The 22,350-nt window shown below is 42.1% G+C and overlaps 1 protein-coding gene across 27 annotated transcripts in view; it reads left to right on the top strand.

Moving 5' to 3' along the window:
- Positions 1–765: 765 nt before the first annotated feature.
- The window catches only part of APBA2 (amyloid beta precursor protein binding family A member 2), a 304,744-nt gene continuing 283,159 nt past the window's right edge, over positions 766–22,350 (top strand). For 8 of the 27 annotated variants that reach the window (XR_010590738.1, XM_065558317.1, XM_042853843.2 and 5 more), the window contains exons 1-2: positions 962–1,077; positions 17,837–17,926. Coding sequence is in view for 3 of the 27 variants with exons in the window: in XM_065558324.1 (XP_065414396.1) it covers positions 796–1,077; positions 15,135–15,254; positions 17,837–17,926 (492 nt within the window). In the remaining 24 variants the exon portion in view is untranslated. Of the gene's footprint in view, positions 1,078–1,215; positions 2,100–15,134; positions 15,255–17,836; positions 17,927–22,350 lie in introns of those variants that run through there. The other 19 variants (XR_010590740.1, XR_010590742.1, XR_010590739.1 and 16 more) reach the window with 14 other exon arrangements.

Here is a 22,350-nt window from a genome sequence, read left to right as displayed (position 1 = left end):
AAACAGTGCAGAGAAAACTTATTGGAAGCTGATGTGAAGCTCTCAGACTTCACCATTTGTAGGCAGGTATGAACCTCCTGACCTGAGGAGGGGAGTGTGGGATTCGAGCTAATCCAAAATTTGTTGAATAATGTATCTAACTTCCCAATATTTTAAAGCAAATTATCCAATTGATTCTTTTCACCCATTTTCTAGCTATTTGTCTACCATACAGAGAAAATACATCATCAACCATATCCATTGGCAATGGAGAGTATCTGTACGTCAAATGAAATATCAAAAAAAGGTATTTTGTTTTGCTCAGCTAGAGATGGGATATCTTTATAATAGAGGTACATCTGTACCAGGGCCAGCTCCAGCATTTCTGCTGCCCCAAGCAAAAAAAAAGCGATCGGCAGCGGCAATTGAAAAAAAAAAAGCCGTGATCGGCGGCGGCAGTTCAGCGGCAGGTCCTTCGCTCCTAGAGGGAGTGAGGGACCTGCCACCCCCGAATTGCCGCAGGTGCCGCCCCTCTCCCTTGGCCACCCCAAGCATCTGCTTGTTAAGCTGGTGCCTGGAGCTGGCCCTGATCAGTACCAAAACCCCACAGTCAAACACTCCCAAACTTTATTGGGAAAGGGGAAGGAAGGGTAATAATCTGAACTCTGACCCAGATCTGATTTTTGGGGCTTGAGGCCGTCTCCAGTTAATATCATAGAGAACCTGGGGAAGGTCATATTAGGAAAGTCCTGTTTGCCCTGATTCTTTCTCTGCTGCTGACTGTAGGAGGGCCAGGGAATAGGGGAGAGGGTAATCATGTTAATGAGTGGGGGTAGCTTGCTGAGGCCTCTCAGACCCCAAAAGCGGACTGGGCTTCCCTTCCTCAAACGCCTGGAAGCTTTGGTTATGCGCCATGCAGAGTCCGGGGCGGCTGGGGAGGAGGCGGTATCTGCTGCTATTCAGCTTCCCGGGTTCATTAGTAGTCTCCGTGTGTGGCTCTCCTCTGAAGCAGTCACACAAAAGAGCTGGTGCGGCTGGTCCCGGTCGGTCTGTGAGGAGCAGGAGTGGCGGCGAAGGGGCGGCATAGTCCCAACCCAGGTAAGCGGGGGTGAGGAGGTAACACCCCGGCAGCCAGCCCTCCACTGGCGCTTGCTGGGGCTTTGCTCCCAGAGAGGGGTCAGCAGAGAAAGGGGCCGGCCGAGTGAGGGGCTGAGTGAGAGCCTTTGTGCCCCAGGCACGGGGAGGAGGGAACCGCTGTAGACACCTCGCCCGCTGGGAGCTCCCTCAGGAGCGGGGAGTAGGATGCTGCAGTGCTGGCAGGGAAATAGTGTGTGGAAGCCCCTTGAGTGCCTTGCAGTGTGTTTGTGTGTGGGGAGGGGGTTAGATGCTGCATGCAAGTCCCACTCCCCCACCCCAAGCGCTCCTTGCAGTGTGTATGTTTGTGTGGGGGGAGGGGACCTGACGCTGCATGCAAGTCCCATTCTGTTTGTGTGGCAGATACTGCATTCAAGTCCCACTCCTCTACCCTGACCGAGCTCCTTGCAGTGTGTGTCTGGGGGAAGGGGCCAGATGCTGGATGCAAGTCCCTCTCCCCTACCCTGAGCTCCTTGCAGTGTGTGTTGAAGGGGGAGGGGGGCAGATGCTGCATGCAAGTCCCATTCTCCTACCCCGAGCTCCTTGTCCTGGTGGGATGCTGATAACAGGATATTGCATGTAGTCTCTCCCTCCCCCCTAAACCAATCGACCAACCACATTTTAGCTCCAGCTAGTGGGGGGAAATTAAGCTCCTTGAAAGGGGTCTGTGGGGCGGAGAACTGCCCGCAGTGCCACCCTTGCAGAGCGAGGATTTTGCTGCCACCAAATCTCATCCCCATTCTCTCGCTATTGCGGAGGAGGAAACCAACCCTGCCAGCAGTGCAAAGAGAAGCCAGATTGGAAAGAGACTCCAACAGGAAGAGTGTAATTTTACTAATATGATAGTTTATTTAATGTGTAGCAGCTGATGAGAGAGGGCATTGCTTGGTCGATCTGTTGCTATGATTTGGAAAGGTGATGGTATTGATGGTATTTATATAGCTGTGTCTGGTGCAGGGATGGATTCAGAAGATGTTCTCTGCCTGGTACAGAAGTGCTTTTCTTTCTTTCTATTGTGGTAACATAGTGGTGGCAGGGAAGCTTTAATACAGCTGCCTCATTTCAGTCAGATGAGAACTGGAAATGGGAAGTGTTTATATCCAGAAAGTTGCTGCTGCTGGGATCACCTTTTTCTCTGACTGCAGTCAATGCTGTATTCTGTTTTTTCTATTTTGTGCTTCTATCCCTCTTCTACTAATTTATATCTGCAATATTTTAGAGTGTAACTTTTACAATTTTTGTTATTACCTCATTATCTAATATTTTGTCTGGAGTGTGTGTATATGTACACGTGGAATGTTTATATAGTGTGTGTATGTATATTTAATTGTCAGTACCTAGCTCTAAAGTAAGTGTGTGTGTGCGTGTATATCTACACACATTGCTCATCTACAGTGCTGGAGAATTCAGAGTTAATTTGTTTTAAGATCGAAAAACACAGAAGAGAAGTCTTCATGTGATGCACCCCTCTTAGAATTTATATTTGTTTCTGGTTTATCATGCCTCCAGTGTAGCAACTGAATTAGAGCTTTTGATCAACTTTTTTCCCCCCCTTCTCCTTCATAATGAGGTCTGGAGGGAAAAGCTACTCAATTAAAAATTCTCCACTTCATTTTTCTTAAAGTAAACAGTGTGACAAATTATAACATGATTTCCCCCCTCCCCTCCTTACCAGCTTTACTATGATCAGATGATGGGGTTTTTGATATTGCCAGAGGGGAAGAGGGGGTCCTGTGTGTATGAGGCTGAATGTTCAATAGGGAAGAATTGACATGCTTTGCCTTAACAATTGGCAGTCTGTACTTTTTGATTTACAAAGTTAGTTTTCTCGGTACCCTTCTGTTGGTGGTTATATATAGCAAGGACATAAAAGGAGAATTCAGTAAGGTTTTCTTTTTCTTATTTCTATGTAATATAATCTTTATATAGGTATACTTTATAGTTGCTTTTTATTCTGCCTTGAGATGGTTTAAAAAGACCAACCATCTTAGCTTTGCAAACAGGCCGTAGTAATTTAAGTGATGATTTTCAATCATCCTAGCCTGTCAAGATATTCACCAGAATATCACAGGAAATGGTGGTGTTTTTGCCGGAAGGGTATTTTAGGCATTTACTGATTCTATTGCTCAACAAATCTTATTAGTTCTGCAAGCCAGTGGAACTATAGATAAAAGAAGATAACAGCTACAAGGCATCTTAATTTAACTTGGATATCTGTAGTGTGCAGTATATATGGCATATAGTGATAAAATAGTAAACGATTTTTGTAAATATTTTGATATTCTTGTAGTTTCCCATGCAAGACTGTAAGCCATCCAGGGGTTATGGCTATGATATGTGCAGATACTTGTCTACATCTTGATTTTTCTGATTTTAGCCGACTGTACTGAGAAGCTATGTTTCGGAAATGAGTTGTCTTATTGGCTGGGGTTAAAATGGAAAACTCTGAAACTGACACTTCTCAGACATATTGAGTTGTACAGACCTTTCTTAGGAAGATGCAAAGAATTACATATGTTTTTCTCCTATTCCTTCTACTGTGTTTAACTTCATCTTATTACTATGGATAGGTGGGAAAAACAGCTGTCCTGACACTCTTTGTGTTAGTACATCTGCTGGTCTCTATGGATGTGTTTCTTTCTTGCAGACCTGCTCTTCATAGGCTCTGGCTCCTTGAGACTTAAACTTGCATTTTCTAGTATATTAGCCCCTCTTCTTTCTGCTTTTAAACTAATGCATCCTGACTAGAAGCAACCTCATTCATGTCAAAAAGAGGCAAACCAAATTCATCATAACCTTTTCCCCTTCCCCACTTGCTTCTCCTGACCTTTTAAAGTCATTTTAAAATGTTTAGAAAACATCATTGCCACCATTGGTGTAGGATGGATGCTCTAGATGAGAAGAGTTAAATGAGATCTGTGATGGGAACTCTTCAAAACTGAGCTCAGTTTTGGGGAAACAAACTTGTTTTGAGATGGAAAACAGCATAAAAATATGCCTCCCTGTGTCATTCTGCCTCTGTTTGAGGTGGAGCACAGATGTCACAGACTTTCACCCACTGTGCTGGATGAGGTGCCGGGCATGTGCCAAAAAAGGGCTTTCGCTTTTCATGGTAGGGAATATAGCTTTGGTTAAACCTGCCCAAATAGCATATCCAAGAATGTTTCTCACTGCTGCTGATTTTCTCCCCCGCTGACCCTCATCCTCCCATCAACAAAGGCAACTTCGCCAACCTAGTGAAAGGATAGATTGTTCCTGCATGATATGTACTAGCTTATGTGGAGAAACATGCAACATTAAGCTTTGTTTCTCTCCTTAAAGAAACCTAGTGGGATGGTCTCAAAGTTCATGCCCAAGCTCTGGTTGGTCAAAAGAATTAGTTCTAATTAGGCTTCAAGCACCTAACTTTCAGCTACCAGCAGTTTATACTACCATGCAAGAGACACCAACATCACTAAGTTTCTTTATTTTTGTAACACTTATTTTTTTTCCTGTAATCCTTTCATCCTTTTCCTTTCTTATATATAGGGACTTCCTTAAAATACATTAAAAAATTATTCAGGGATCAAGAGAGACAAATGACATAGTAGGTAGATAAATTGCTTGACTTTTGGAGGCATTTATAGCTCAAAATAGGAAAGTTTTCCTTCCTCCTCTTCCATCTTTAGCTGAAGAAAAATGAATTTATATATATAACATTTAAATGCATGAACTGGGGGGGACACTCGGGTCCTCATCATGATATCTGATATATGTTGCACTCTGATCCACCTTCACCAGATTGTAGGATTGAGACTTTTGTTTGAAATGTGTAGCTCTTGCATTAATAATATTCTTGTGAGTCTCAGTGATACTTCAGCAAAAATAAGCAAAAACAGAACAATTATCTAGTGATTTCAGGTACAGAGTTCAAATCCTGTTTAGGTTATGTTTTTATGTTAAAAAAATCATATTACTCTGCTCTGTGTCAAGTTTCAACAATTATCTTTATTATTCAAAAATATTTATTGACCAAAAATACATTTCTTTTGGTTGAAGAACCAAAATAGAATGTATGCGTCAGTCTTACTCCCCAAGGCATGAAGAATTTGTGTCTACCCTCTATTATTCAGCTTTTTCTGACAGCCCCTGAGGACTTTCCCCTAAGGACAAATGTGAAGATGGAGAGGGGAGTTTGAAAATAGGGTTCTGGTAGCCTTGCCTGTGTGTCTCAGTATATCCAGATAACATTCTTCTGAACGTTTATCTAGATAAATTTCTGGATGGTTAGCCAAACACCAACACTTCTGAAAATACTCTGACATCCACCAGAATGCACCCCAGTCCTGCCATTTTATCTGGAGAATTGTACCTGGGGTACTCACCTTCGAGCAGTTGGCAACTATTTGAGGGTAATTTGTGTCTAGAAGGTTACTACTAACAACTTGGATAGTTAAGTGATTGCGAGCCATCAGGTACCCAGATAAGGTTTTATCACCTGTACATTAATAGCTTGTCTCAACTCTAACAAAAGTCAGTGCTCATTGGCATGTTTTTTCCATTGTATTTATTTAACTTTAATAGGCTCTCTCTGGTGTCTGATATTGTATTGTGGGAGATGCTCAAAGGCACAGGGTAGTTCATTGTGCATTTGCCATTGACTTTCAGTGAGAGTTAGGTGTCTAACTGCACATCATGCCTTTGAAAATCTCCCCCTCATCTTTACAGTTTCCCATAATCTATTTTGAATGTTGTGTATTAAAATTTTGATTGAGACTTTTCTACCTGAGCAATTGCGTCTAATAAAATGCTACTTTGTCCTCTTCTAATGCCTCTTTGCCCGAGGATCTCGCAGTCACTACAGAATAGGGGTCTGACCCTGCAAATCTTTCCCTCATGGAATTCCACACACAGGAAGACAGGTCTTGCCAGATCCAGTCCTGTGGTATTTTTGAAGCAACTTCAGTGAGAGTCTTGCCTCATTATAAAGCAGAGGTCCCCAAACTGTGGGGTGCACCCTCCTGGGGGGACACAGAGGAACGTTCAGGGTGGGTGCAGCTAGGGTTGCCAATTTTGGTTGGACATATTTCTGGAGGTTTCATCACATGACAAAATATTTAATTAAAGATTAATCTCTAATTCCTGGAGACTCCAGGACAATCCTAGAGGGTTAGGTGTGGCTGGGACCTGGGCCAGCCCCCACGGGGGCGGGGAGGGAGTGCCACCCAGCTCCGCCTTTGGCCCCACACCCCCAGATGTGGCCCTGCCTTGGCCCCCTTACAGCTGTCCACATCTCCCCTGCTGCCAGACCCGGTTTGGGCATGGACGGGGCAAGGGGGGCCATGAGGTAAAAAGTTTGGGGATGACTGTTACAGAGGTTGGATTGGCCCCATTAGCTGTGTCCCGCAGCACACTTGTAAGGTGGCTAAAGGAAATGTAGTGCTCACTGACTAACTGAAATGCAGTTACCTCTGCTGTGATTGTGAAACAAAGCAGCTGCAGCTCACAGCAGCCTTATAGAACAGGTTTTAGGGCATGAAGTGAGGAAGAATAACAACACTGTGTCCAATTGAAATGGCAAAGGAGTATTTAGGGAAGCAGAGAGTTATTGGCTACAATGGAATTGGTTCAGGCAGGGAGGGGGAGAAATGCTGATCCCTTGTTCAGTGGCATTTAAGACTTCAAATTAGGTTGTCCGAGAAAACATATTTTTTTAGGGTGGGTGGCAGGGATGGTTTGGTCCCATTCTTTCAAGTAAATTAAAATGAGATATTGTTGCTGCTGTGATTGTGTAAAAAGCATTTTTCTGCTTCTTCTGCTTTTGTTTGTGTGGGTGACAGCTAAGTGATGATCTTTGATGACTGACTTTGGTACATTGGCCTGACTTGCCGCTCAGTATACACGGTCGATACCCTGCAAATAAACCTCTTGCCTCAAAGGTGTCATCAAGAGCCTAAAGTTGCCTTTTGGGGATTTGAATAGTAAAATTCAGAAATGACTTTCAAAATACATTTTGTTTAATCCTTTTCTTGTTTGAAATCCAAACTCCAGCTTAAGGTTGTGCCCAACACAATGCACAACATGGAGTGTCGTGTGTGTGTATATATATGGCTGAACATAATTTGACAACCTGTATAATGTCTTTTTGCCCAAGGATCTCACAATCAGGCCAAATTCCGGCCATCCAGTACTGATCTGACTCTTTAGCCTTGATCTCAAAAACTCCTAAAACTGTTTTTCATCCCTGCATGATGCCAACAGTTGTCCCAGATTCTAAGTCTACTATGTCAGTAAAGAGTACAAGGTTTCTTGTCCTGCATAAATGTGTTGTACATGGATTGGTACTCAGCTACAGACGCGTCAGTGCGTACACAGTAATAAACTTAGCCTTCTGTAGAGAAACAATGTGTGTGAGGTAATATCTTATATTGGACCAACTTCTCTGAGAGAGAGAAAAGCTTTTGAGCCACACAGAGCTCTTCTTCAGGTCTGCGTGGCTCGAAAGCTTATCTCTTTCTCTCCAACAGAAGTTGGTCCAATACAAGATATTACCTCACCCACCTTGTCTCTCTGATATCCTGGGACCAACATGGCTATAAGTACACTGCACTAGCCTTCTGTATGCATTTCTGAGACACTGCAATAGCCCCTCTAAAGTCTGTCTTTCATCCTAACATAATATGTCAAGATTAAAGCTATTTTTGGCCTGCAAGTTCAAGTATGTGTGGTTTACAAAAATACAACCCTCTAAATCTAGAAGCAAATGCTGAGCAACTGTAAGCAGTATATGATGAGGTGGCAAACTTTAGATCTCCTTGTTGCATTTTATGGAGCAGTTGTAATATCTTGTGGACAAATGATACCATAGGGAAGTTCTGCAGATCCATTACAATGGTTCTTATTCCTTGCAGCTCTTTAACAGGTCTGATTTCTGCCTCCAATAAAGCAGGCTGGGAGTGATCAGATCCCTGAAATCCAGCTAGTGTAAATTGACCCCAGTTGCTGCAGGAAGGCTTTACCAGATGTTCTGCTCAGAGCAACAAGAGAACAAAACAACCAGAATGGATCCTCTTTAGTTGGTTTATTAAATTCTAAGCATTACTTGGTTGTTACTTAGCCGTGGGGCTCTGCAGCAAACACCTCCTTCTTGAGACAGCAGGTTCCAGCACAACATGTTTGGACAGGCCTCTCTGGCAGGAGCACTTCATGGACAACCAGAGGGATAGAGAATTTGACAGAAATGCCTGGGCTAATTGGAATTAGTAACAGGTCGGCTGTTACCACACCTGCCGGACTAATGGGACCCTGCTCGTGCTGCAGGTTGGCCGTTGCCACGCCATTTTTTTTACCCCTTTCCTCCAGAGCTAGTTGTGTGGATGAGAGGAAAATGTACCAGACATGGAGGAATGAGCAGATGATAAGGAGCTTCTTGACTCACTGCTTATTTCTGACTATTTCCCCATACCTTTTAACAAGGTGTGAATCAACCTTTATGTAACCCTGCTTGACTCACTGTGGGATTTAGTGAGTTGAAATAGCTGCCACATGCAGGGCTGCCGAGAGCGGGTTTGGGCCCCGGTGAAAATTTTGTTTCGGGCCCCCCAGCAAGGGCGGACCGGCTAAACAGGGCCGACGAAGGGGGGTGGGGGGAAGCTGGGCCCCGGGCCCCCTTCCGGACTGCCGGGTCCTGATAATTTGTACCAGCTTCCCCCCTCCCCTTGTCGGCCTTGGCCACATGTGAAGGCTTCCCTGTACCCCTCCCTCAAACACACTTAGGGATCACCTATAAAGTTTAAGGAGCCCTCCTAGGGATCATCTCAAGGGTGAACATTTCTAGTGTTCCACTTACTTCTGTAGTACAGACCTGGGGTTAGAACTCACCAAGGAAGAACCTCAGAATCAGTGTGTTGACGAAGAGTAATTTGAAAGCATTCTCAGGAGTATTATGTGGACTCTGTATTCCTTCATATAGGCCTTTTGTAAAAGGAAGTGTGGGATGAAGTGGGGGGGAAGGGGAGTTAATCTGTTTGCAAGAAACCTGTTCTGATTGGCATCAACTGTTGGGAGTATCAATCTAGTGTCTGGTAAAAGACCTGGCAAGTCGTTAGTTAAAAGAATAATATAATAATAAAAGCAAGGTCACTTCAGCAGCGCTTCTTACATCTGTTGCCTCCATGTCTTGTGCTAGAGCCAGGCCTGCATGGTCAGACTTCCGTTGTGAGATTGCATCGCCACCTCCCCGTTATCCTTACTGAGATTTACAGTAAGAGCAATGAGCTGTAACTCTCTCAACCACAACGCCAGATCTGCCTGATGCTATGAAAAGCCAAACCCCAGGCAACTGGTAACTTAAGCGTCCCATTGGGCAGGTGTTGTGGTGACTATGAATAGATTTGTCATGGGAACCCCATTTAAAAATAAAAATAAAAATCTGAGGCCTTGCAGCTCAAAAAGAAATTTAGAATTTATGGGTATTGAAAATCCTTTGATCCAGCCTAAAATTAGTGGCGGTATGTCCAGCTTCCTGATTAAATACATCGAGTAGCATGAGAGGCATCTGTGTATCTCCTTCTTTCAAAGAAGCATGACTGCAGCCTGACTCTGTGTAAGGTGGTCCCCCAAACAGAGGGCAACTAGCAGGAAATTTCAAAGTGTTGTTTCTTTGAAAGTGTGCAGTACTACAGCAAGAGAGTGACTCTTGGGCAGAGACATATAGCTTGGCTTACATCTTAGAAGTAAATGCAATTCCAAAACCAATTTTATTGACCTCTTCCTCTAACTGATTTGAAATATCAGAATATGAAGACTGCAGAATGCCAATCAATCCCACAGGGAACAAGAAGGCTTAGCACTCTACTCCATCCTCTTCCTAGTGCCCAAGCATTCAAAAGACAGAAGTACACGCAACCAGAAGCTCTTGAACAGACTCCTTCAGAAGCCATAGTTCAGGGATGGAGACCCTAAATTCCACCTTAGCAGCAACTTACAAAGGACTTTTTTTTTTTTTCTATCAATAGCTGTAGAGAACACCTATCTACATATTATTATATGCAGCTTCCAGAGGATAGATCTCTGCTTCACATGCAGCAGACAGTGTTACTGGTTTGCTCCTTCACCTTTTGGCCTACCTGCCTTTCTAGGGGTGTTTTCCAAAATGCTAGTTAATATTGCAATTTCCTTGGGAAGAAAACAATTAAGAAGATGGTCAGAGGTGCACTCTTCTTGGAAAAGGCTCACCTGAATCAAATGAAGTCCACATTTAAAGTGTGGGCTACTCTAGCACTTTCGTTTAAGTATTTCCTCCATGTACAGAAAAGCAAATCCATGATTATGATCATAGTCAAACATGATTGTTTGTAAAGAATTCTGTCTACACTGGAACACTTTACACTTTAATATGTTACAATCATTTTAGCCAAAACTGTGCTTGCTATTACCCTCTAACAGGGATCAAGCACAGTCAGTTTCTAATTGCAAAACGTTCTTCCATCTATTTTGGTGCAAACTGTTTCAAATGCGGTTACAAGTACTAATGTATGGTAGGCTCTAAAGGACAGTCCAGCCAAGGGTACAAATATTTCCTTTATAAACTGATCCAGGATGGGGAAGAACAAAAAGCCTTATTTGGTTCCAGACTTTTACTATGCAGCATGATGCATTTGTTGCTATTCCACCAGAACTGCTTGCCTACATATTTAAATTTACCCTTAAGATATTGCAGGCTTTCTAAAATGTAATTGTTATAAGAATACATGAAAGTATAAAGTAACCTGACAAACTATAAATCTTGCCATTATTCTGTTCATGTGGTGTTGACCTCTGTGAGTCACCAGATTCATTTGTTTCTTCTTTTAAATATGGAGTGAATGAAGCAGGGGAAATATGGAAACCTAACTTCTATTTGCCCATGTAATAAAAAATATGTATTAAAAGGACCATAAGAGAGGAATACAAATTACAGCTTCTGTCGCTGGTGGGAAATGCATAGCTTTCTTATTCTGTACATGGCCCTCTCATTATCCTTCAGAGTCAGTGAATACATTTTGATACAGCATTACAAAGGAGAATCAGAGCACAACAGTGTTTTTCTTCTTGTAAGACCTAGGTTGTGGAGGGGGTGGGGGAGAAGGTCTGGTGGTTCTGCCTTTTAAAAAGAAAATTTATTCTCGGTTCAAAACACTGTTAACTGTACTGTAGATAACTCTGGATTACAGATAAGGCAGGTTTAAAAATAATTTTATCTCTGTGATACTCTGTGACAGTTAGTCTATCAGTGTAGGTTTAATTATGCACAACTACTTGACGTATTATGGCCCGAGAGATCAGAGCTTTGGCATATTGGATGATAAATAGGGAAGGAATTCTGTCACTGACTGGAGATTTTACAGCCCATGCTACAGCAGTGGCCCAAACAATAGAGGAGAGGAGAGGAACATTTTTTAGTACATATTGTAAAGAAGAACATGAGACTGGCCATATTGGGTCAGACCAATGGTCCATCTAGTTCAGTGTCCTGTCTTCTAACAGTGACCATGTGCTTCAGAGGGAATGAACAGAACAGAACAATTATCTAGTGATCCATCACCTGTCGTCCACTCCCAGCTTCTGGCAGTCAGAGGCTAGGGACACCCAGAGCGTGGGGTTCCGCCCTTGACCATCTTGGCTAGTAGCCATTGATGGACCTATCCTCCATGAATTTACCTAATTCTTTATTGAATCCAGTTGTAGTTGTGACCTCACAGAAGGGGCATTTGGGCTCCTGTATGACTCAAATGCCATGAAGGTTGTCAGGAATTTTTCAGCTCCTTGATACTACTGATTACTTGGTTCCTTGACAGAAAACTTGCCCTGACTACAGGAAAATATCTGTCCCCTATCAGCAATATACATCTTAAATCAATTGTTTTATAATGAAGAGGTATTCTTTTGTACTTGAGGTGGTAGGAAAAAATCTCACGTTAATCTCCTCTGAGATAGCAAGAACAATGTGTGGGTGTTGTGATGTTCTCTTTCCATTATCTGTGTAAAGAGGCTCACCTTAGGGTGTGTGTTTTGTTTATGGGTTGTGTTTTTTTTTTTTTAAGCAATTCTGTTACTGTAAATAGATGTAGAATAGACAATGATCTCTAAAGCATGTGTTTTGGTTGATTTGTCCCCCGTTTATTATGCTGCACATCATAACTGGAGCCATCAACTAACAGCTGATCTAATTAGAAATAATGATTTGAACCAAAAAAAGCTATTAAGATTATCTTACTCTGGGGAAGAATAGCTTAGCATCAGTTTTATTTCAGTATGAAATGTATATGTTGGTGCATTAATCCTTTTGTACTGATGTGCTAGATAATATTACTAGCTCTTATAGTGCTTTTCATCAGTAGATCTCAAAGCATTTTACCAAGGAGGTAATCTTCATTATCCTCAGTTGATAGCGAAGGTGTGAAGTGGCTTGACCAAGGTCATGTATCAGACCAGTGGCAAAGCTGGGATTGGAATCCAGATCTCCTAAGTCCCAGTCCAGTGCTCTGTCCTTTAGGATACATTTAAGTGGGGCTTTATTTTGACTTTTCTAGCTAGCATCCCTTCTAATGGGAGAGTAATAGAATTAGCTGGCTAACTTTCCCTCATACAAATTCCTTTTGTCAGTTCTATACAAGTACAGTTTACTGGATGAATAGTTTACTGGGCTTTTGGACAGAACAATGCATCTGCTTGCTAGAGGTTGATATTGGGGGAAACAGACAGCAGTTTTATATATTATGATGCTAAACTTTGTTGAGGAAAAGAAAACTTGATCTCTAATACAACACTTGAGCTAGGTTTTACTTCTGAGCCTGTATTCAGATCTAAAAAACCAAGCAGTGTAGACAGCTCTCACTTTATGGTAAGTCTCGTGATATTTGGTGTTTTTACTTATTGGCCCAGACACTGGAATCACGTGAATATGTGAAAACAACGAGGAGTCCTTGTGGCACCTTTTAGAGACTAACAAATTTATTTGGGCATAAGCGTTTGTGGGCTAAAACCCACTTCATCAGATGAATGGAGTGGAAAATACAGAGGCAGGTATAAATACATAGCACATGAAAAGATGTGAGTTGCCTTACCAAGTTGGGGGTCAGTGCTAATGAGACAATTCGATTAAGGTGGAAGTGGGCTATTCTCAACAGTTGACAAGCAGGGAGGAAAATCATTTTTGTAGTGCTAATGAGTTCAATGTTGTCAAGGTGGCCCATTTCAAACAGTTGACAAGAAGGTGTGAGTATCAGCAAGGAGGAATCAGTTTTTGTGGTGACCCAGCCACTTCCAGTCTTTATTCAGGCCTAATTTGATGGTGTCCAGTTTGCAAATTAATTCCAGTTCTGCAGTTTCTCTTTGGAGTCTGTTTTTGAAGGGTTTTTTTGTTGAAGAATTGCCACTTTTAAGTCTTTTATTGAGTGTCCAGGGAGATTGAAGTGTTCTCCTACTGGTTTTTTAATGTTATAATTCTTGATGTCAGATTTGTGTCCATTCATTCTTTTGCATAGAGACTGTCCGGTTTGGCCAATGTACATGGCAGAGGGGCATTGCTGGCACATGATGGCATATATCACATTAGTAGATGTGCAGGTGAACGAGCCCCTGATGGTTAGGTCCTATGATGGTGTCCCTTGAATAGATATGCGGACAGACTTGGCACTGGGGTTTGTTGTAAGGTTTGTTTCCTGGGTTGGTGTTTTTGTTGTGTGGTGTGTAGTTGCTGGTGAGTATTTGCTTCAGGTTGGGGGGCTGTCTGTAAGCGAGGACTGGCCTGTCTCCCAAGATCTGTGAGAGTGAGGGATCGTCCTTCAGGATAGGTTGTAGATCCTTGATGATGCGCTGGAGAGGTTTTAGTTGGGGGCTGTAGGTGATGGCTAGTGGTGTTCTGTTACTATCTTTGTTGGGCCTGTCCTGTAGTAGGTGACTTCTGGGTACCCTTCTGACTCTGTCAATCTGTTTCTTCACTTGCCCAGATGGGTATTGTAGTTTTAAGAACTCTTGATAGAGATCCTGTAGGTGTTTGTCTCTGCCTGAGGGATCGGAGCAAATGCGGTTGTAACTTAGGGCTTTGCTGTATACAATGGATTGTGTGATGTTGTCTGGATGGAAGCTGGAGGCATGTAGGTAAGTATAGCGGTCAGGAGGTTTCCGGTATAGAGTGGTGTTTATGTGACCATCGCTTATTTGCACTGTAGTGTCTAGGAAGTGGATCTCTTGTGTGGACTGGTCCAGGCTGAGATTGATGGTGGGGTGGAAATTGTTGAAATCCTGGTGGAATTCCTCAAGGACCTCCTTCTCATGGGTCCAGATGATGAAGATGTAGTGCAAGTAGAATAGGGGCGTTAGGGGACGAGAGCTGAGGAAGCGTTGTTCTGTCAGCCATAAAAATGTTGGCATACTGTGGGGCCATGCGTGTACCCAAAATGTCACATAAACACCACCCTATACCAGAAACCTGCTGACCGCTATACTTACCTACATGCCTCCAGCTTTCATCCAGACTACAGTCAGCATGAAGACCAGCAGTAGCAAAGCTCAAAAGTGAATTTTCAATGATGTATAAAATTGCAAATTTCCAATTTTACATTTGGGATTTAGAGGTAATGTTCCCTTGAAATCTTTTTCCTGAGGGGGGCTGATTGTTCCAGGAGGAGGGAGTGCGGGGGGGTGGGGGTGGGGGCGGAGAGAGAGATGGGAGAGCAACAAGATGTGTGTGTCTGGAGCTCCAGAGAGAAGGGTTGCAGCAAGCAAGCCCTCACAGTGTGAAGCAGCAAAGAACCTGTCCAAAGCCTGGGAGGGGACAGAGCGGCCGATTGGGGACACCCTAGGACAGGAGCCAGGAGGAGCACTGTGCCAGGGAGGAATCGCCCGAGAAGGACAAACTGGAGCTGGACACAGTATCATTGCTGCCCCAGAGCTGTATGGGGCCGTGAGTAGTGGGATTTGTGACTTCGCATCGGGAATAAGGATGGAGGCTGTTAGCTAGTTAAGTGGGGAGGTTGTCACTCTGTGTGGCTTTGCAGAGAACGGCAGAAGAGGACACCAGAGGAGTTTGCTGGCGAAAATTTACTGGTGCCAAAGATGACCAGGAGCACCCAAGACTCACCACTGGACTGGAACTTTGCCTAGGACTCCTGAACTCGGTGTGTAGACACATAGCTTGGTATCTGTCCTTTCAGACTGTGCTACCACTGGGCCTGTGGGGCCTAGTGTTGAATGCAGCCTCCCCCTATATTTCCCCTGTTGTCTTTCGCCTTTCATCCCTCGGTAAATAAATATTTCCCTCTCCTGTATTCATTGGAGTCTTCCAGTGTGTGGGGGGTTTGGAACAGGTGCCCTGGGATGGAAGGGACTTTCCCTGCTGAGTTCCTGCAGGGGCCTTTTCTTGGCCCAAGCTGCCAGCAGAGCAGACTCCATCTTGGCCATGAGGGCGCTAAAGTTACATACATATATGGCAAATACAAACAATACCATGTAATTAACCTACACAAAATGAATATTGAATGTTGCATTGAATTGTGCATTATTAATAATAAAATGTATTATGGTAAAGCCTAGGGACCAATCAAGAATGGGCCTTCAGTGCTAGGTACTGCATGGATATAGAGTAGTAGACAATCAAGCCCTGAAGAGCTTACAATTGGGCTGGCAAGCGATTACAAATACTAATCGCAATTAATTGCACAATTAAAAAAATTGCAATTAATCGCGCAGTTAAACAATAATAGAAAACCATTTATTTAAAGTGTTTTCTAAATTTTCAAATATTGATTTCAATTACAATACAGATAAGGCAGCGTCGGTCCACACTGCTTTGGATTGTTATCTAGCAAAACCCATCATCAGCATGGACACATGTCCTCTGGAATGGTGATTGAAGCATGAAGAGGCATAAGAATGTTTAGCATATCTGGCACGTAAATACCTTGCAATGCCAGCTACAAAAGTACCATGCAAATACCTGTTCTCACTTTCACGTGACATTGTAAATAAGAAGTGGACAGCATTACCTCCTATAAATGTAAACAAACTTATTTCTCTTGGCAATTGGCTGAACAAGATGTAGGACTGAGGGACATGTAGGCTCTGAAACATTGTTTTGTTTTTGAGTGCAGTTATGTAACAAAATAAACTACATTTGTAAGTTGCACTTTCACGATAAAGAGATTGCACTACAGTACTTGTATGAGGTGAATTGAAAAATACTATTTCTTTTGTTTATCATTTTTACAGTGCAAATATTTGTAATGCAATTATAATATAAAGTGAGCACTGTACACTTTGTATTCTGCATTGTAATTGAAATAAATATATTTGAAAATGTAGAAAAACATCCAAAAATATTTAATACATTTCAATTGGTATTCTATTGTTTAGCAGTGTGATTAAAAAAATGAATTGCCATTTTTAATAGCAATTAATTTTTTTGAGTTAATCGCATGAGTTAATTGCGATTAATCGAGAACCCTACTTACAATCTAAGTATACCTCTTTCCCCTAGCATTTGTCTGTCCTGTCTGTCATAATCTGTTTGTCTTTTAAATGATTGTCATAGATTGTCCAATTTAATATAATCTACCATTGTCATAGCAAATGTGGCATTATATTTTTCCCCTCATTTTTTTCCCTGAAAGACGCAATATCAACTATTTCTTTTAATTTTGCTTTTTGATCTACATAGAACGGTGGTTTTTAACCTGTGGTCCGCAGACCCCTTGGATGGAAACCTATTGGCCACCCTGTTCCCCACCCTTTGTTTTTTTAGTTAAATTATTTTATATTGAACATGAGGGATGGATAAATTTTGTAAATTCACTGTTGGGTTTCACGGATACAGGTTTAAGGGGATTATTTAGGCAGTAGGATTTAATATCTGTCAACATGCTGCTCATTGGCTTGATATCACTAGGGACGGGTTCTTTTATTTGCAATTTATAAATCCTCATCTTCAGACACTCAGCTTTTCACAGAGAGCTGAATGTTTGAAACATCCTGCAATTACCATATTCTTAATACCATACATTTTATCTCAAATGGGCTGTGACAGTGTTCATACAACCAACATTATATGCATTTTATATATTATAGGCCCAATTTTTTTTTCAATTCCTTATTTAAATAAAATAGCTAAAGCTACCCCAGTGGCTTGGCAAGGAGTGACCTTGGGTCTCTCCCTGAGTTTGGCTGTGGTTATTGAAGAGTGCTGTCTTCTTTTATTCCATTTGTTGACCAGTTTGTGGATTTGGATTTTCTGTGTGCCTGGCGTTTAGGTACTGTAGTAGTGGGTGTAGAATTAAGGGTGAATGAGAGACAAATGCTTGATCTTCACAGAATTCTAATAGTTAAAAATGAAAAAGTACTATTACATTTTCTAGTTGGTCTTTTTGTATAATGAGCCCTCAAACCCTAACATGTTGTCAGCAAGGATAGGACTAGGACCTTCATCATAAAAGCCCTCAGCTACTTGAAATATGATGTTAGAAGCAGTAACGGGGTCTTATTCTCTGTGCAAACAAGCTACTAGAGGAGGATGCAACATACTTAGCGAGTATGTTTGCAGGTGTAACACCTTACAGTGTACTCTGATATATTAGTGGTTTATTCATTGTAGTCTAGTTTTAACAGTCAAATGATGAGACTTCTAACATTTCTCTTAGGAGAATATTCCTCAGTGTAATAGATGCAAGAGCTGGTGTTTACACTTTAATTTTTTTTTCTTTGCCAGGGGCCTCGTCTGTTCAGTTGCTTCCTATCAGATTATACTGGAGCTGGAATTGCTGGTTCCAGAGAGGAGCTCTCCAAGACTTCCCATGCAGTAAGTGAAAACCTTGTAATGCAGGATGCTTAAATCATTAAAATGCAAGAGTAGAAGATGAAATCAAAACTTGAGAATCTTGTGTGAAATTCCCTGTCTGATTTAGCCAAATCTTTATGCTGTTTTTAAAAGGACATCACCAATTCCTTTGTAGTTAAAGCTTTACATTTATTTTATTTGCACTCCACTGCAGTGCTCAGATTCCAGGGTGATGGGAAACATAGAAATGCCTAAGACAGAGATCTTGTTAATAGTGATAACTTCTTAGAAATTTGAAAATGTCATTTTTTTCCCTTGTATTTTTCTCCTATTCTATTTGGCAAGTACTATAGTAGGCTGTGTTTCAAGTGCTGCATGAGCTACTCTAGATTGATGTGAGGCTCAGAATTCAGTTGGTTTGTAATCAAATGACCAAAAGTCTTTGGTTGCTCATTCTGTGCTCGGATGCTGTGGACTGCCAAAAAGCAACCCAGGAATGTCACACAATCCTGATTTTTATAAGACCTCAGTGCCCTATGGTTTTAGTCAGGGCACATGCTGTGCTCAGTTTTCTTCAGGCTGTGAAGAGCTGATGAAAGCTGCAGTTTCCCTTTTCAAGCTTAATGTCACTTCCTTTGCTATTAAACCAGGACTGTAGAGTATGTTATAACTTGCAACATATTGCAGTTTCAAAGCATGTAGACATTTTTTATTTGTAATGCCCCAAGAATATAAATATTTTATGGTACAGCCCCCTATGTCCCATTGCCATGCTCTCTCCATCTTATATGATCCTGGAAGGCTGTGAACCAGAATAGTGCCACTGCATGGGGGTTCCAGGAAGAGGAGAGCAGGTGTGTAGGTGATCTTCACTCCTGGAATGTCCATGAGCTGTCCTTGTGCACCATCTCCACAAGTTCCCAGTGTGAAAGGAGGTCTGGAAGCAGGGCCAGCAGATTACACAGATCCAGTCACTAATCTTTGTTTGTTTGTTTGGGTTTGGGTTTAGAGTAGCCTGGGGTAAAGATTACATACATCTCAATGGTGTCTACCAAATGTACTATCTGGAAATATGTTCAGTTTTAGTGTAGGGTGTCTCACTGAATTCACCCTGTTTGGAATTGCTCAGTTTTGCATCATAATCTCAAAGCTTGGAACTAGAACTTTTTCATAAGGCATGTTGTACTACATAGAGGGGTATCCTCAGGGCATTGTATACATTAATATTCCATCCATGGTTGTAGCTAGTAGTTAATTTATCTCATTTTGCAGTGAGAAGCAAGAGGCTAGCTTACTGATTTGATTATAATCAAGCGTGCATCATGTTCATAGATATAATGAAGTGGAGGCATTAATGCACTGCTGACCACATTTTGCTGTTTCACCTGGAAGGTGTTTTGGTGCTGGTAAAATTCATTCATTTACGGGCAAAAAAATTAACACCACTAAACAGTAGCAATACATTAATTTAGCTAATTAAACTTTTATACGTGGCACAGATATTTACTTTATGTCTCTTTAAAAGTTTGGCAAAGGGAAATAAAACCTCTCAAGGGTTGGTTTTGCTGCAATCTGTCATATCTTGTTAGAATATTTCCAACTCCTACTGATTTAAAACAACACAAGCCAAACTTTCCTTTGTTTTTCTGAATAAAGGACAGGAAAGAGTGTACAGTAACCACAGCCAATGAGTAAATACTATAACTGAACTAAATACTCTTCTCTAAGTTATGTAGAAACTGTATCAAATAAGTATCTCTGCCAATAATTAGCTCTTGCCTCTTGGGAAAAGCCTTCAGGACAATACTGGGGGAAATGCTCAGAAATTTCAATAACCATCCTGATATGCAGTTATCAGATGAAATAGAAATAAACACAAATGCGTGGTTTCCTAAGGCCACTAGTTAAAAATATGGGAGAGGTGTTTGTGTGTGGTGTGTGTGTGTGCAAGGCAAAGAGCTGCACCTGAGCAAATGGCTACTCTGTTCCTCATGCTGCTCACCACCAGCTGCTTCAGGTATGTCTCTCCAGGTACTCCTGTAATTGGACTGGAAGTAAATACTTTCCAACAAAATAGCTGCTGTGCACTAAAGGACGGGCTTCAGTGTTGCCGATCTAAAACATTAAAAAAACATGAGATTTCTAAAAATAATTTTGGGTTCCTTCCATTTGTTTTCTGGTTTATGACCCATTAGGGTTCCTCTGTTTTTAAAGCTTTTCTCTGCACCATGAGAACTAGCAATTTCCCTTTTTAATGAAAGGTGAGATTCTCGTGTAATTATGACACTCCGGGAGCTGTGGATTTAAAAACCAACCCAGCGGATAGTGTGAGACTTTGATAATATCACAAGACTTGCCAAAACTGCATAAGGAAGCCTGCTGTTGGCTACACCCAGTTTCTACCCACACTGCCTGTTTGCCCTCTTTTGCGCCTGATGCTATTCTATTGGCTCAAATTTAATTCTCAGGGACAGTGGGGTAATTCTTGAGGCAGACCGTTCCTGTGGTTCTCTTGGATCACAGGTCAGAGCAGCTGTTGCTACAAGCTTTGAATTGTGCAGCATGAGGCAAGGAATAATGGTTCTTCTCTGACCCACTTACTCATCTGATGCCACTTTCAGCCCCACCCTCAAGCCATCCTTGAATTCCCTGAAGAAAAGGGCTGAGAATGTGCCTCTTAGCTGTCAGACTCCTTGTTCTCTTCAACGTACTCCTACAGACCAGCATAGGGCCAGATGCAGCCTGACTCAAAACATGTCATACTTCTCTGTCGCAGGATAGAGAGGAGTGCCTTTGTAAAATAAGTGCTACCGTTGTTGCAAAACAGTTGTGTTAAGGACATGGCTGGATGAGGCTGGCTTTGAGCTTGGTTGGGAGGTGTGTGGTGACATGGGGGAAACTAATTAATAAAAAATACCTACCTGTCAGACATGGCTGCTGTAATAGAGACTGCTATGGAAAAATTTGACAGCTTCTCACCAAGTCCTGTGCGCCATAGCTCCACCATCAGCTTCCTTATTCCTAGACTCCAAGGCCTAGATGCACAAAAGGAGTGAGGTGCCTAAGTCCCTGTTTTAGGTGCCTATGTGCCAGTTTCAGAACTACTGCAAGGCACAAAATTCTACTGAACCCTGTATGTGCTTAAACTCACTCAGCTCTATCATGCTGAACTTTTGTGAATCACGGTCAAAGGGTACGTCTACGCAGCAAAAATCAACAATGCAGCAGTGAATCTGAGACTGGATCCACTGATTCGGGTTTGCAGGGTTCACACTATGGGGCTAAAAACAGCATTGTAGACGCTTGGCCTGGAGATCAGAGTAGCAGCCGTGTTAGTCTGTATCCGCAAAAAGAACAGGAGTACTTGTGGCACCTTAGAGACTAACAAAGGTGCCACAAGTACTCCTGTTCTTTTGGCCTGGAGACTGGGTTCTGAGGCCCTGCGTGAGGGGAAAGTGATTTTCTAGGTGTTTGATGCTTAGTGTCAAAATGCCTAACTACTTTTATGCATCTAGGCTAATGTGCCCCCTCATCCAGTGGAGACATGCCATCAAACAAATTAGTAGTCCCTAGCCTGCATCATTTGTTTGCAGGATATCCACCCAGATGCTGCATGGGTGTATTGGGAAGAGCAGAGGCTCCCTGGCAGCCATCAGCATACCCTCAGAAAGGACAAGATTTTGCCCCGGTTACTGATTTGAAGTGCAGATTACTTGATAATGCTGCATGATTCTTCTCTCTCTTACCTGTGTAAATTGGGATTCATAATCACTGAAGTCAATTGGGCTTCACCAGTGTAAGAGTGAAATCTGAATTGGGCCCAGTATTGTTAACACTGAGTCATCTCCACACTTCTAAAGGGAACAAGACATGCAAAATAAAAGCAGGTTTACGGAAACCTGCCATGTTAGTTCCCCCCTTCTCACTTTTATCCTAAGAACACGAGATTTGTTTTTATTGCGTCTGAATAGAAACTTCTTAAATATCTTTCATGTGGAAAGTGGATGAGAGCTACAGGCTTTTTAAAATCTGTTGCCTTCTGTTCTTCTGAGTGGTTTGTGTAAAGAGGACCTTTCAAAGAGGATTTGGTTAAGGGAAGACTTCCTTTTTTTCTGAACTGCCTTTCATAGAGTCATAGATTCTAAGGCAAGAAGGGACCATTATGATAATCTAGTCTGACCTAGCCTTCAACTCTTGAATAAAGTACTGAAAATATTATTACTTTCTTGCCTTCATGTGTGTGTCCATATTCTCTGTTAGTTGTAGGAGTTATTTAGGTGCCTACACCACTTATTGGTGTTTGTGTTTCTTCTCTTTTGACTCTATATATGCATCCGAAGAAGTGGGCTGTAGCCCACGAAAGCTTATGCTCTAATAAATTTGTTAGTCTCTAAGGTGCCACAAGTAATCCTGTTCTTTTGACTCTGTTTATCTTACAGATCACT

This window comes from Chrysemys picta, chromosome 10 (assembly GCF_011386835.1).
Source record: "Chrysemys picta bellii isolate R12L10 chromosome 10, ASM1138683v2, whole genome shotgun sequence".
NCBI classification, from domain to species: domain Eukaryota; kingdom Metazoa; phylum Chordata; order Testudines; family Emydidae; genus Chrysemys; species Chrysemys picta.
The sequence above is the reverse complement of the archived record's forward strand: the minus strand, read 5'-3'. Positions and strand labels throughout refer to the sequence as shown.